Source organism: Aptenodytes forsteri, unplaced genomic scaffold (assembly GCF_000699145.1).
Source record: "Aptenodytes forsteri isolate BGI_AS27 unplaced genomic scaffold, ASM69914v1 Scaffold69, whole genome shotgun sequence".
Classification (NCBI taxonomy): domain Eukaryota; kingdom Metazoa; phylum Chordata; class Aves; order Sphenisciformes; family Spheniscidae; genus Aptenodytes; species Aptenodytes forsteri.
The window spans coordinates 320,451-335,590 of record NW_008795885.1 but is presented as its reverse complement, the minus strand read 5'-3'; the positions used below and the strand labels follow the sequence as shown (position 1 = coordinate 335,590).

Sequence of the window (15,140 nt, the reverse complement as noted above, 5' to 3'; positions counted from 1 at the left end):
CCAGCCCCGGGGCGAGGGGGGGAGATGGTCCCCAGAGCCGCCGATCGGCTGCTGATCGTCGTCTCCGTCCTGGAAGGTAGACGCGGGGGCGGGAGGGATCGCGGCCTCCCGGCTGCTGGCCGTCGTCTCTGTCCCGGACGGAGAATGGGGGGTGGTCGCTGCCTCCGGATGTGTTTTCTCTGTGGAGTGAGCGGGATAAGCCAAGCTGTATTTGGTCGCTGCCGGAGGATGTGTTTTCTCTGTGGAGTGAGCGGGAGCCAAGCTGTGGACGTACGTATCATAAAGCCAGGACAGGCTACCCCCAGGCTGGTCTGGAGGGAAAAATACTATAAAATATCAAAAACTCTTTTTTTTTTTTTCCCATTGCAAAACTCGCCTAGCCTGTGTGGTCGTTTAAGCCGCCTGTCGCTGCCGTTCCCAGCGGGTGCAGAGAGTCGCTTGCCACTGTTCCCGCTGAATCGAGCCTGTCAGCAGGCAAAGGCAGCCCTGCATCGTGTTAGCCCTCTCTCTAGCTACAGGCAGCAGCGGCGCTAGCCCTTCCTTAGGAGCGGCGGGGGCTCAGTTCTCGCTGGCTGCCGAGTCTTTTCAGCGGGGTCCACGCTTCAGGAAGGCTTTGGACCAAAACACTGGAGTCCAGCCGATGTCTTACGACGATCAGGATCGTTTCATGTGTCTGCCCCTCTCTTTTTAAGTAGTAGTCTGGTGTTTCTATCCCCTATTAGCAATCTACTGTAAGTTGCGGGGGTTTTTTTCGTGTTGAGTCGAATACCTAGCTGATCATTCTTCATCTTGTATTTCTGCAGATTATACTTACTGAGGTGTAATTAGTGTGCAAGTGTGGGGGTTTTGTTCGGGTGTTTTCTTCCGTTTTGGGTTGTTTGGGGTTTTTCTGGCTGAATGCTTTCTCTTTGTAAAGTCAATCCTGTTATCTCTCTGTCCATTTATGTAGTTTGCCAAGGTAGCTTTAAAATAAGATCCTGTCCTCCAACATGCATGTAGCCCCTCCCCACGCTGTGATACATGTAAATTTTATAAGTGTGCATTTTGTCATTTAAATTATTAATCAGCATACGGGATGATGCTGAACCCCGGAAAAATCCTGTACACCTCTAGGCATGCTCCTAATCTAGTAGTGATTTTTTTTTTTCAACAAGAAGTAGTTGGAAAAGCACCTTGCACTGCTTTAATTAGGTTGTGTTTTGCTGCTTTGATGTGGGACAGTGGTAAAATCTGCAGTAGAGAAGGCAAAACATTCAATGTCTGTCTCTCACCTGTTCACTTGATCTATTCCCAATTATAGATTTCTCAAAATTAAATCATACTAGTTGCCTAGTTTCTTTCTTTGTTATTTTATGTCTTGCTATTTCTGGATGCTTCACAAATAGTCTGTTTCATGTTAAGTTCTTTCCTACTTCTGTGTGGTGGGAAAACTTTTTTTTTAATGTGGAGAACATCGCTTTAGAATAAGTGCGGGGAAGATGATACAGGAAATGTATTTTTATGTAATTGGTTTGTGGCATAAATCTGAGCTCTCACTACTTTTTTGGTGATGGCAAGTGGCAATTACACTCTGTTACAGGGCGCTATTTTCCAAAACGACCCAAGCATGTGCTTATAGTTGAAGCAAAGTTTGATGGTGAACAGTTGGCTACTGATCCTGTAGAGCATACTGATCAGCCAGAATTTGCTACGGAATTGGCTTGGGAACTTGATAGGAAAGCACTTCATCAGCACAGGTAACATTAGAAAGTCTAATTTGGAGATAAAATTTGATTTTCTTGTCTTTACAGCTACTGAAATACAATTTTTGTGTTACTGTCATCTGAATTTTTTTTAGGAACTTTCTTTTAGCTGTACACTGATCTACCATAAAGTTGCCACAACAAACAAAAGTAGTATGTGGCAAGATATGTGGTGTTTAAAAATTTTGAAGGGTATGTTTTTGAACTACTGAAAAAAACCCAGGAGCTTACAGCAAATTAATAATGTTACAGTTTAAGCACTGGATTCAAGCTTTCTTATGTATACGGTGACACAGAATTAAAGCTTTTGCCTACGTCAAGTATTTTTGAAAGTGTCAAATAGAAGAGCTGAGAAATTGAATAAGGTTTCCATAACTGTCATTTGGTTTTGACTGACAGGTTATAATATTACCTCTGTATTTTCAAAGAAGTTAAAAAGGCCATGTTATCTTTGATGTTTGACAAGAGAAAAACACCTAAATGTACCTTATGCTAGACACCTTATCTATGCCTATAAGTATTGTTAGGTGCTTTGCACAAAAATCTTTTGCATAAGTCCTATTTTTAAGTTATCCTTACAAGTGAAATTCCAATTTCACGTGAGGTGCAGTGCTTATTTCTTGTACGTGAATGTGATTGAATTTATTTGTCACTAATGTCTTTTTAATAGCCGTTGAGGCTCTGTAAGACTCCAATACACTCCTCTTACAAAACGAATGTACTTGTTCATTCTCTTGCTTAATGATGAATTTTTAGACATTAAATATAAACTCAGTTTCTGACCTACTGAAACTAGTTATGTAACAAATCAACTTTGTATTATTGGTATGCTTGAAACTTAAAAATTATTTTTGTGAACTAATTGCAGAGATAATTTTTATGTTTTGGATTTCAACTGAGTTGTTCTTTCAGGCTGCAGCGTACACCTATCAAACTCCAGTGTTTTGCATTGGATCCTGTATCTTCAGCTAAAGAGAATATAGGCTATATTGTACTTGATTTAAGGGCTGTGCAGGAGAAGAAACAGGTATTTTAGATGGTATAAAGCTTTAAAAAATTATGTTTTGACAACAGTACTGTTACAGATAGAATTTGAATTAAGGCACAGGCATAACTTTAGAGTATTGTTTTGGTGTATGACTCCTAGTTGGTGTACTACTTTTTTTTTTTTTGAGGAGAGTCATCTTGACTCTATGTAGAACATGGGCAAACGAAAGTACTTTTGTACTAATCTTGCATTTCTGAATTTGAGAATTGGAACACTTGTAAGCAGTACTGTTAAGCAATTCCATGATTTAATCGCCTGGAAAGATTTATCAAAGCAATTGATATTGAGCAATTCAATTGGGTCTCTATCATCAAATCAAGTCTTAAGGTTTTTTTTTAATGGGCCTCTGTGGAAGATGTGTTAGGCAATCAGTAGTTTTAGCCCCTTAACACAGCATAGAGAAAAAATAATATAACTTTATGTAAATTTAATTAATCAAAATTCTGTGTTGTGCTTGATCAAAACATAATTCTGATATAGGTCATAACGGTACCCTGGTGTCTTATTTTGATATCACACTTCTTAAGGATTTGTGATCCATATAACTTACTGTGCACCTTCAGTTGAGAACTTGAAGATTTTCTTCTCTAATTAAAGATTTACGGCATATTTTTCTTGCTAACTTGTTTACCGTACAAATCAGTGGAAAAGAGTATATTCAGCTAGTCTTGCAGGAATCATTCTATAGAATCTTTTAGTATAATAGAAAATAGACCAAATTTTTGGAAATAAAAACTAAGGTATATTTGTGTAGATGATAAAGCAGAAATGCTAGAGCAAGTCTAATTTTTCTGTAACAATATTATATTATTTTCCTGGGTTTTTTAAATGCTTTTGGGTTTTATTTTTGTTTTTAATGATGTAGGCACCAAAATGGTATCCTCTGCTTAGTAACAAGTACACAAAATTTAAATCTGAAATACAAGTAGGTGTTGTGTTGGAGACTGATTCTAAAGCACTGGTTGATGGTTTTAAAGCAAAGGAGGCACCCCCTAGAGAAGGGAAAGGTAAGTAACGTAATAAGAATATCACTCACTTTGAATTAAAAATATCCCTGTACCAGATGAATGCATTACTTGTTGCAAATGTGTTGTTCTAAGTCTCAAGAGAATTTTAATTTCATAGCATTTCCAGTGTAAATCCTGTACAGCTGATTAATGTATCTTGTGGTAATAACTTTACAAGGATGCTTTACTGTGGTTATTGTGTGACTTTCAAATGGATAGAGTTGCAAACCAACTGATCTTTAAAACCAGAATCAGGGACTCATAGTTTACTCCTATGGGCATTTTACTCATATTTCAGGGCTTTAGAAAGTTCTGTAATGAAAGAAATAGGAAAGGAGCTTCTCTACAGAATGCAGTTTCAATAGTTTGGTCTTGGAATGATAAATTTTTGTAGTAACATCTGCTTTAACTGTTGGGACTCATTCCACTTCTGGATTCCCTTGTACATTCCTCTCAAAAGTAATCAGCGAAATGTGTCAAAAATCTATTAGAACTCAAATATTAATGCTAGTAGGTGTCTTTATTTATGTGCTGTGCTGCTCAGTCTTTTTTATCTGGGATTTTTTAATGCAAATTAGTAGTTTAAAAAAAACAAAACCAAACCCTTAGAAACGTGATTAGAAAAAAGACCCCCAAAAACAAAAACAGGCCTTTGGGTGGGGGATGAGGAGGGAGGTAAATCTATCTACTTCATTTCTAAAAACTGAGCCTCTGTTAAAAGTAGTGGATTTTCTCCTACTTACCTTACAATATTTTGTGTTCTTGCCCTGAGGGTAACTTTCCTAAGTCTAAATTCATCATCTGCTTATCATGATCTGTGGCTGTGGTTCTGTAAAAACAAAATGGTCAGTGGCAGTAAGTGTTTTACAATGTTTCTGGCCCAGACTTCGACTTGGCTGCATTGCAAGAGCGGTTAAGGCAGAATTGAAGTTCCAGTGAAATCACTTAGCTTACTCCATCCTTTCAGGTTCACAACAAAGCACAGGGAATTTTGCATACTGTAAAGTTTGTAAAGGAGGTAAGGAACTACTGTAAATTATTTGTTAATTTGCAGTTCCCTTCTGATCTTTCTGCCCACAAGCTCTCCTACCCCTCATGACACTGGCAGAAAATACAAGAAATCCCTTCTGCCTTCACCCAGCACTGTCTTCCACTTCATGCTTTCTGTGGAATAATTGATACAAACAAGTTTGCCAGCTTTTCCCTTTCTTCTGTCATCTCAAGATTAGTCAGTACTATATTTAGGCAATGGAGGAAAACAAACGTGTAGATTTTCTCAGGTTTAAAGTTAATGTTCCAAGCATTGGGTATGGCAAAGCTGGACTACCCAGTTCTAGTCTAGTCAGATAGTTAAGGAGATGTTTTGCTTTTAGGAAAACAAACGTGTAGATTTTCTCAGGTTTAAAGTTAGTGTTCCAAGCATTGGGTATGGCAAAGCTGGACTACCCAGTTCTAGTCTAGTCAGATAGTTAGAGATGTTTTGCTTTTAGGATTCATACACTTCAATTTTTATTTTTTTAATCTTTTTTTTGCCACTGACCTATCTAGTCAGATAGTTAAGGAGATGTTTTGCTTTTAGGATTCATACACTTCAATTTTTATTTTTTTTTAATCTTTTTTTTGCTAAGTGGTCTAAAGTTTCCAGTGTCTGAAATGGAGCCTTTTGGTTCAGAACCAAAAGTGCTGTGTGACTATTACTATTTGGTGTAACCTGAGCTGCTTTGAAATGCAGTGCATTGAGTTACTGGCACTATAGAGTAGAAGCTAGTAAACCAGAATACAAACAGTGTTTTGTACACTGAAGACTTCAGATGAAAAATCATCAATGAAACGTTCCAAAGGTCTGTGGAATGAGACATACTTTTTCCAACAATTGAACAGGTTGTCATATGCAGTTACTGTCTTGCATTTCCTTTAATGAGTAAAATAAAGAAACAGCATGGTAGACTCTAACCTAATGAAATAAAGTTCCAGTCTCTGTAACGTTACTCACTGTGACATTAAATAAAAATATGCACTAGCATTCTGTCTAGCATAGTGTTCAAAATAACATCTGTGCCCACTGAACAGAAATTAATTTCAGAATTTTTTTGTAGCTATACCTCTATACTTGGGCAGTATACTTGGGGACTTTTTTGTGTTGAAATGCTTTGGAACCAAGCATCAAGATCTTTATTTGTAATTTTTCTTTCAACACGTACAATAATTAAAGGTAAAATTACAATTATATATAAGATTTCTGCAGCAATTAATAAGGTCACAAGTTACTTAATTTTTTTCTTCTCTCTTAGTATCTGCCCTTCTTTCTGGACTAGACCCTAAAAGTATTGTACCAGTCTTGAATGAAGAAGAGGGCTATCATCAAATTGGACCAGCAGAGTACTGCAGGGACTACTTTGTCTTGTCTGTAACCATTGCGTTTGCCACACAGTTGGAACAGGTTTGTTTCCTTGCTATGTGTAGTTTTTAAGTACTACCCTATGTTTGTATTTTCGCCCTCCCATGCCTTATTTCTAGTCAGGATTTTTTAATTGTCCTGTAAGTTTCTTGCAATAAATAGCCTTGTCCCATATTGAATTAATATACATCCATTTGAATTCTAAAACTTTATGTAGTGCTTACATGTCAAATTACAGATGAAAGATCAGAATTCCTTTGGAGCATTAAAATTGCCTTTACTTCAAATTATGCACTTTTATGAAATGCATACATTTATATTGCAATATAGTATAAAGAGTATGTGTATGGATAATACCAGTCTTCAATGTGGTGCCCATGTGCTGAAGTTCAAACAAGATGAAATACCTTTCAGATCTGTAAGATATATGAAACAGTAGAGTTTGTGTTGCCTCAGGGAAGGACTTATTAGCTTGGATGAAGTGCCATGCTAATGTGATTATTTCTGCTTTAGACCTCAGCTGCTGTGTTTATGCTGTACTGTACCACATTGATACACATTGTCTGATTTAAAAATATAGGTATGCCCAAGTTACTGTGAAAGTCACAACTCCAAGCCAGCGTGATTTTAATTGATCTATAACTCATAGTGTATGATAAACTCTCAGTCTTGTCATCTTTTTTCAGAGAAAATAATTTTCCATGTCAAAATCATAGGGCCTTGTGAAGTAAATTTACCGTAATCACTCTAGGGTAGCTTATTCCTTTTTAGGCACTGAAGTCACAGTTGCAGTGGTTACAGAATGAAGTAGCTGTTTCTGGCTGTTCCAGTAGCTGTTTCTGGCTGTCCCAGTCTCTTATGTGATAGAATAAATTATTGTATAACTCAGTATCTAATCTGCATTGTTTATTTACACTATAAATATTTTGTGGAGGCACTACTTATTTCTGAATATATGTGTGGTGCCCGACATCATTGAATATATGTCAGTTACAGCCCTTGATGCTGATAAATCTTAAAGGTAATTCAAAATGGGTCACTTTCCAAGTTATTGTTATGCTTGTAAGATTTATTTTTTTAATTCAGTTTGAGTATTAATATAAAAGTTTTTGTTGTGTGTAGTGCAAGCTAGGATTTAGGTCAGCTGCTCGGTAGTTTGAGATCACTTTAAGCTCTTTAATTTCCAAGGTAATGCTTAAGGATTACTGTAACTACGTTAATGAAAGAGATATTCTTCTTTTCTGCATCTTTTTTAGTTAGTTCCTAGTACTATGAAGCTTCCTGAACGGCAGCCTGACTTTTTTTTCTACTATTCATTACTGGGAAATGATGTCACAAATGAACCTTTCACTGATTTAATTAATCCAAACTTTGAGCCAGAAAGAGCTTCAGTTCGAATACGTAGTACAGCTGATGTCCTTCAAGTTTATCTTTGTGCACAGTCAAAATTGCAGGTAAGCTGTTTCTTCTCAAATGTGAATGAAAATAAATAATGAAAATAGAAAAACAGAATATGCCTTAGGTTGAAACTGGAAAACATTTCTCTTTACAAAATTAGATTGTATTACAGTATTTTGGCTCAAATGTAAGTTGATTCTCTTCCTGATAGGAGGGAAACCCTAGCAGCAAGTTTCTCAGCTCAGATAGAGTGCAGTCTCTTTAGTACAGTCACTATAGTAAGCTGGGTTACATGTCATGATAAAAGGTATTGCTGAAACATGATATTCCCAAAGAGCTGATGTGGCATTCTCAAGAGCTCTGCGCTCTGGGACCTGCTCTGCAATCAGACCATCTGCAACCCACAGTCCTGTTCTGTGCTGCCTGTGATAACCTCACCCACACCAGCTGCTCAGGTCACTCTTGCCTAAGTTCTAAAATCACTGCCCTCAGCACTCTTTGTGAATAATAAGGGAGGTCTGGCTTTTTTCCCACTCCTTAGCCAAATACTGTTTTAAAATACACTACAGCCATATTTGGGCTGTTACAGGATATTGCTTGTCTTTAGCTATGCCTTTAAATGGGGGACATGGTTTAGTGGTGGTGTTGGCAGTGTTAGGTTTAGGGTTGGACTCAATGATCTTAAGGGTCTTTTCCAACCTAAATGATTCTATGATTCTAAATATTGGGTAGTATTGGACGTGTTTATGGCAATCTGTCTGGCTCATGCTTAACTCATTACAAAACAAGAGACTATTTGGTTGAGGGTAATATAGGGTTTCTAGTAACATAGCTGGTAAATAAGACAGTGTTAGTTATACGAAGTAAGTCTTGTATCTGGACCTTTTTAAAGTTATTTTTCTTTAAACTTGTACAGACCACTCTAGTTTCGTTATCCAGGTTTGTTTAAGAATGTTTCTGTTTAAATCTTGCATTGTTTCAGATTTTTTTGTTTGCCTCAACTTTAAATACTTTTCTAATGACGGTTTTTGTAGAAACATATGCACTGATGTGTTTGGAATTTAATCTTAGTCTATCATCTTGAAACAAAGTATTTAACATAGCATATATTATATATATGTACACATACAGAGAATTATGCATGTTTTCGTCATGTTGAAGAATGACTTTTTAAACAAGAGTTGTCGTGAGGTCAGATCCACATCTTGATTTACAGTTTTCTTTCTCTGACTTCTCACTCAGCTTCCTAAAATTTAGGATATAAGATCAGAGCACTGTATTCTGATCCTTAATATTTAATATATTTTTTCCAAAAATGAAGACTTTAGTTGTAAAAGGTGCTAGCTGCTAGACTAGTGTGTGTGTATATATATTGTGTATGACTGTATTTGTGTGTGTGTACATATATATATGCACACCCAGGTGTGTATATTGGCAGCTGACACCTTTTAGCATTAAAGTCTTCATTAAGTGTAATAAATATTGAGAAGTGTGATAAATATTAAGGATCAGAATACAATGTTCTGATCTGCTAAAACTCTTACTTGGGAAGGAGCAAGTTGGTATGTAAGTTTCAAAGAGTAACTTTCACTGAGGACAGTAAATTGCCTTAGAGTGTGTTGGGTTTTTAAGATCCATCTTTTACTTAGGTGTATGAATATTAAGCTGTGGAAGGAAGAAAGAGTTGAGTCAGGTTTTGAAAAAGGAATAATGATTCTTACCAGGAATTAACACAGTTACTTAATTCCAAAAATCCTTGCTATTTAAGTGGTGTCTAAATATATGCGCAAAGGCTGAGCTTTCAAATAACTCTTTCTTTACCTTGCAGTCTTGCATTTTATATGCCTATACATTAACGGCAAGAGTCTGTGCTCTGTCTAGAAGCCACAGACTATTGAATTTGTCCTCCAGAAGGGATGATATGACAGGTCCTCAGAAGGGCAGTGCAGTGATCTGCTACTGTGCTAGCACTGGGCAAATCCTACCTGCTCAATACTGAAATTTCATAGCTGTTCTTATACTCCTCAAAACACTTGTTCTCAGCACACAGGGACCAGACTAGGGATGATCATTTTAATTTGTTGTATTTATGCTACCTTTAGTAGAGGCTGAACAGACAGTTCAAGTGGAAATGCACATGCCGGTTACTTTTGAGCACTTTTGTATGTATACAGATCCATCTTTGCTGTGGGGACCAGTCTCTTGGAAGCACTGAAATACCCCTGTCTGGACTACTGAAGAAAGGAAATGTGGAGATCGATCAACACCCTGTGGCAATAGAAGGAGCGTTTGTCCTTGTTCCACCAAATAGAGCTAAACAGAAACTGCCACAGTTACCTTTGGAAATGGCTCCTACTGTTGGGGTATCTGTAATTCTGCAAAGGGAGAGCTTGAGTGCCCAGGTATAGCTTACTCATTTATTGTTGGTTTAGATGCTGTTGCACAGTTTCATGTTAAAAAAAAATTGGTACTTGTAAGTCATATTTGACAGTTAAGTATGTAAAAGAAAACCTGAAAGAATAAGTTGCTTTATATGAATAACCCTTTCATTGCTTCATTTTTCTATGTCAGAAGAATAATCTCAAACTATAGAAACGTTGTAGACAGAATTTTTCAGTGCAAGCCATGATCAATAAGAAAACTATATCACTTCATTCAGCCTTTGATTCCCTTAAATGCTCCATCTGAACCTAAAGAGCCACAGGAGAAAGTTTTCACCTATGAAGCCACAGACTATTGAATTTGTCCTCCAGAAGGGATGATATGACAGGTCCTCAGAAGGGCAGTGCAGTGATCTGCTACTGTGCTAGCACTGGGCAAATCCTACCTGCTCAATACTGAAATTTCATAGCTGTTCTTATACTCCTCAAAACACTTGTTCTCAGCACACAGGGACCAGACTAGGGATGATCATTTTAATTTGTTGTATTTATGCTACCTTTAGTAGAGGCTGAACAGACAGTTCAAGTGGAAATGCACATGCCGGTTACTTTTGAGCACTTTTGTATGTATACAGATCCATCTTTGCTGTGGGGACCAGTCTCTTGGAAGCACTGAAATACCCCTGTCTGGACTACTGAAGAAAGGAAATGTGGAGATCGATCAACACCCTGTGGCAATAGAAGGAGCGTTTGTCCTTGTTCCACCAAATAGAGCTAAACAGAAACTGCCACAGTTACCTTTGGAAATGGCTCCTACTGTTGGGGTATCTGTAATTCTGCAAAGGGAGAGCTTGAGTGCCCAGGTATAGCTTACTCATTTATTGTTGGTTTAGATGCTGTTGCACAGTTTCATGTTAAAAAAAAATTGGTACTTGTAAGTCATATTTGACAGTTAAGTATGTAAAAGAAAACCTGAAAGAATAAGTTGCTTTATATGAATAACCCTTTCATTGCTTCATTTTTCTATGTCAGAAGAATAATCTCAAACTATAGAAACGTTGTAGACAGAATTTTTCAGTGCAAGCCATGATCAATAAGAAAACTATATCACTTCATTCAGCCTTTGATTCCCTTAAATGCTCCATCTGAACCTAAAGAGCCACAGGAGAAAGTTCTTTCACCTATTAGCAGAACGACAGAGGGGCTACAGCAGAGATCCCAGAATGTCCCATCTCAAGCTGACTGCTCTTCAACAGAACATGAAGCAACAGAAAGTGAAGTGGAAAGTCTTAAGTTTGAAAAAGGCACGAAACTAAAGAAAAAGGGTATGTGGTATATAATTTTTTTCCCCAGTTGTCAAGTGTAGTCTTAGATCATGTACTACTCATTTCTGGTGATAAATTTCAGGCAAGTAAGAATTATTTACATAAAACAAATAACAGGAGGAGAATAAATATTGTAATTTGAACATGGTGGTTGTTGAAAACACTTGGAAGAGTCAGACTGGGGATTTGGTGATGCGTAGATTACGAATGATGTGGATGGTCATCAGCTTGAAAGATAATACCAGAAATGTTTGGAATTACGTAAATTTGAGAATGGGAGGGTTCAGTACAGTACCCATGAAGAAACTGACTTGCTTGATGGGGAGCTGAAATGGCCTAACGTTCACATTTAATAAATAGAAAGACAGGGGAAATGAGGGATTTTTAAGATTTTTAAGGAATTTACTATGTGGATAATTAATTGTGAAGACAAACTTTCATACTGTACAGATTCCTGGACAAAAACCAAGCAACTGGCTTTGTTTGTTATCCTTTTGTAGGGACTGGGTAGCCCACATAGCCTTCTAAGATTTCCCTTGTTTTGTTTTTGATTTGAGGACTGGGTTGGGGAGAAGTCAAAGAGTAAGAGATGAGAGAGGAAGAAATACTATAATGATATAGTAAAGCTCAGAAAAAAGAATGTTAGTTTGCTAAACATTACTGAACATCCATCTTCCTAAGAGATGATGATTTATGAATAAAGCTGAATTATTATTTTTCTCATGATATTTGTATTACTACTCTTTTGAGATTGGTCCTAAAGGCACTCAGTTCTGTAGAGGAAAATCTGTGTCCTAGAATGTGCTCTCAGGATTTGTCTGCTAATTCAGCCAAATTTTCTTTTAATCCTAACTGACCTTATCTAAGCAAGGATTAAGTCCTTTATATGGAATGTATCAAGAAAAAGTATTGTGAACTCAGCAACTAGTTTGAATCTGTGGTTAAAAAGTCCAGGATTGTGCTTTTTTATTAATAGTAATAATAATTTCATAACTCTGTTTTGTTAAGATGTAAAACGTCATTTCACATTTATCTTTCAGGGCTGGTGGCTGAGTCTTGCCAAGAGGTTAACAAACAGAATACTGAAGAGCTTCCAGTTTTCAAATCAGAGAGCAGAGCAAAGTCACCTCTGTTGTCAGATCTACAAAATTCCAGTAACGCAGAATCTATCAAATTTAGTACATTGAGTGAAATTTGAATATAGTAGCAACTTAAGTGAATTTTAACAGTAGGCTGTATGCAATTTTTGTTCTCTTGTCTGTGACAGCCTTAAACTTCTAGTCAGCCATTTCATTGCACCTAGCAATCTAGTGACGTTTTACCTGAATGACATGAAAACGATGTAGAAATGACTAGCTGATGTAGAAGTATTGTTAAATTTTTGGTTTTGTATTGTTACTGCTAATGCAAATAAAACACTCAAAAACAAGCAGGAAAAATAAAGTCAATGCTTGCAATGATGTATTTATTTAAAAATGGCAAAAATTGAAACATTTTAGATAGTTACGAAGGAAGAGGATCAGAACAACTAGCACTTACAAAAGGCAGTTGAGTTCTTCTCTGATAGTTTCTTTGCCTCTTTCTCTGCTTTACTTTCTTAAACTTTGGAGCATACCTTTTGGAGACCCTGTCTGTAAAACTTTGTTTGACCTGTTACTTTTTGAAGGCAGTATTGGGTCCCTGTGTAAGGACTTAAGAAGCCTGGATGCAATTGGACAGGCACTTACTGTAGTTTCTGCTTCCTAAATTATGAAATGGAAGTCACAGTAGGTGAGTTCTGATCAAAGGGCATAAGCACATGTGCTTTACAGACCTAGCTAGAGCATTTTAGTTTATTTCAATAGTTAAACCTCAGCTTGGGACCAACAGTTGATGCTTCCTTACATGAGCACTGCAATTGACCTGGTGCTCTGTCTTTTCAGGCCCAAACTAAAGAGGTTAGTTAATTCAAAGCAAACTAAGTTACTACAAATAATTTTTTCATAAGCCCTCCTCTTCTGCATGCCCTCAAGTTGTCTAGGAACAATTATGTAAACTGTTGAAACTGAAGTCTTGTAGCATCCCTCTGAAGAATTTAATATCTTGGATCTTAGTCTAAACTTTTCTTCAGTAAGATAAGCATACATAGCTTTGAAGATTAATAAAAAAAGGAAAAAATATTACAGAATCTTTTAAGATTTAAAGTGTACTGGGTTTTTGGTGTTTTTTCTTTGGAAGCAGTACTTACAAATAAGAGTGGCTATTTTTCATAGTATTAGCTTATATTACAAGGAATTGAAATCTCTTGGGGAAGCAAGCTATCTGTACTTGCATTTAAAATGTGAGACCTATCTTTAATATATCTTGTTATTTTGGGCAGAACAAATTATTAAAAATGTGCACAAATTCTCTTCTGTGTTTTCAGCTGATGATGGTCCAGTAGCTGCATCTCAATCCAACCCTGTGGGTGCATCCAGTTCTTCTGAGCCTGTGTCAGCACAAAAAATTGTCATTCCAGCAGCCTCTCACCATTTTTGCTTTTCAATAGACTTACGAAGCGTACGTGGTCTAGAAGTTGGTTTTCCAATAAATTGCATTTTAAGGTATGATTTGTTTTTGTTGATCTTATTCTTTGTAATAATATCTTTCTTTTCAATACAAAGCCTTCATAATCTAAATGATTGCTGGCAATACGCTGCCTGATGCCTTTTACCTTTACATAGCTGATTTTCAGTAGTGAAATTCTTTGGAATGTTCATCTGGCTCATCGCTAAACTTCTGAGCATTACAGCATTAAAGATAGTATGTAACACTTAACCTGCACTGTAATTTTTATTAAACCTCACTTGAATATCTGAGCTCAGACAATACAGATCATTCAGTCCTTAGAGGAAAAGGAGGATTACTTGTTTCCTTAATTTCTGGCTGCCTTTCCAGCTGATTGAAGGACTGATTTCTGTAGCTTTCCATGTCTCCACCAAGAACTCCTTGTAGTGTTTTAGTAAGACAGATCACCCGGTTTGTGTGTGACAGTGAATCTAAAGGAAGCACATTCTAGTCTTAAAGTGAAGAATCAGTGTAGTAAATGCATTATCATTCTGAGAGGTAGTATCAGGGGGTTTTGATAGTCTTTGCATACAGGAAGCAAATCTTAGTTGGGAGAATTAGCATCTTTTGTTAAATTATTTGTGGAGTTACAAAAAAGACAAGCTTTTTGGATACATGAGTTTTGTGCCTGAAGCAAAAGTAGAAGACCACAGTGCTAGTTTGGAACAATTGGTTAGAGATTAGTTTGCTACTGATGTCAACATGAAAGAAAAGTATGGGAGCACTTTTGGAGAATAAGCAGATCTTAGCTGGGAGGTGAATGCTAAGTTGGAGGAATAAGAAGTAAAAAGGTGAAGGACCAATCAAAAGTAAGAGTATTGAAACCAGTATCTGTATGCAGGTTGGGGTTTGGTTGGTTTTTTAACATTGCCAGTGAAGAGAGAAACTTTGTTTTACCAACTTGTTTGTTTTGTTTTAGGTTTTCCTTAGAGTTTAGGACAAAGAGTTTGTAGATGCAGGGATGATTTTGTTGTTTAAAAAAAATATTTCTACTCAAGGAATATTAGTTACTGATGGCATATGTGAATTCAGTGGTTCATAGCAGTTTTTACAGTTTGCCTTTTAGTTTCCATTAGGGGTGCAAACGATGAAGCATTTCTTTAAATGGTGATTCGGTTTGAAAGAGTTGAATATTTGTGGCTGTGGAGGTGCATCTGCATTTGCTATGCATTTGTTGTTCTGACAGAGTTGGTTCAATACAGTTTTAACTGGTCACCAGGAAGTCTATTCGGGTTAATGATTCTTGAGTTTAAGC

General features: G+C 36.9%; 1 protein-coding gene across 1 annotated transcript in view; it reads left to right on the top strand.

The window, feature by feature from the left end:
* The first annotated feature begins 7 nt into the window (after positions 1 to 7).
* The window catches only part of CEP120 (centrosomal protein 120), a 41,024-nt gene continuing 25,891 nt past the window's right edge, over positions 8 to 15,140 (top strand). Inside the window, exons 1-10 of the mRNA XM_009284159.2 lie at positions 8 to 76; positions 1,580 to 1,736; positions 2,655 to 2,769; positions 3,656 to 3,797; positions 6,089 to 6,237; positions 7,452 to 7,649; positions 9,768 to 9,995; positions 11,095 to 11,299; positions 12,340 to 12,453; positions 13,704 to 13,881. Of these exons, the coding sequence (XP_009282434.1) occupies positions 25 to 76; positions 1,580 to 1,736; positions 2,655 to 2,769; positions 3,656 to 3,797; positions 6,089 to 6,237; positions 7,452 to 7,649; positions 9,768 to 9,995; positions 11,095 to 11,299; positions 12,340 to 12,453; positions 13,704 to 13,881 (1,538 nt within the window). The 5' untranslated portion in view covers positions 8 to 24. The remainder of the gene's footprint in view (positions 77 to 1,579; positions 1,737 to 2,654; positions 2,770 to 3,655; positions 3,798 to 6,088; positions 6,238 to 7,451; positions 7,650 to 9,767; positions 9,996 to 11,094; positions 11,300 to 12,339; positions 12,454 to 13,703; positions 13,882 to 15,140) is intronic.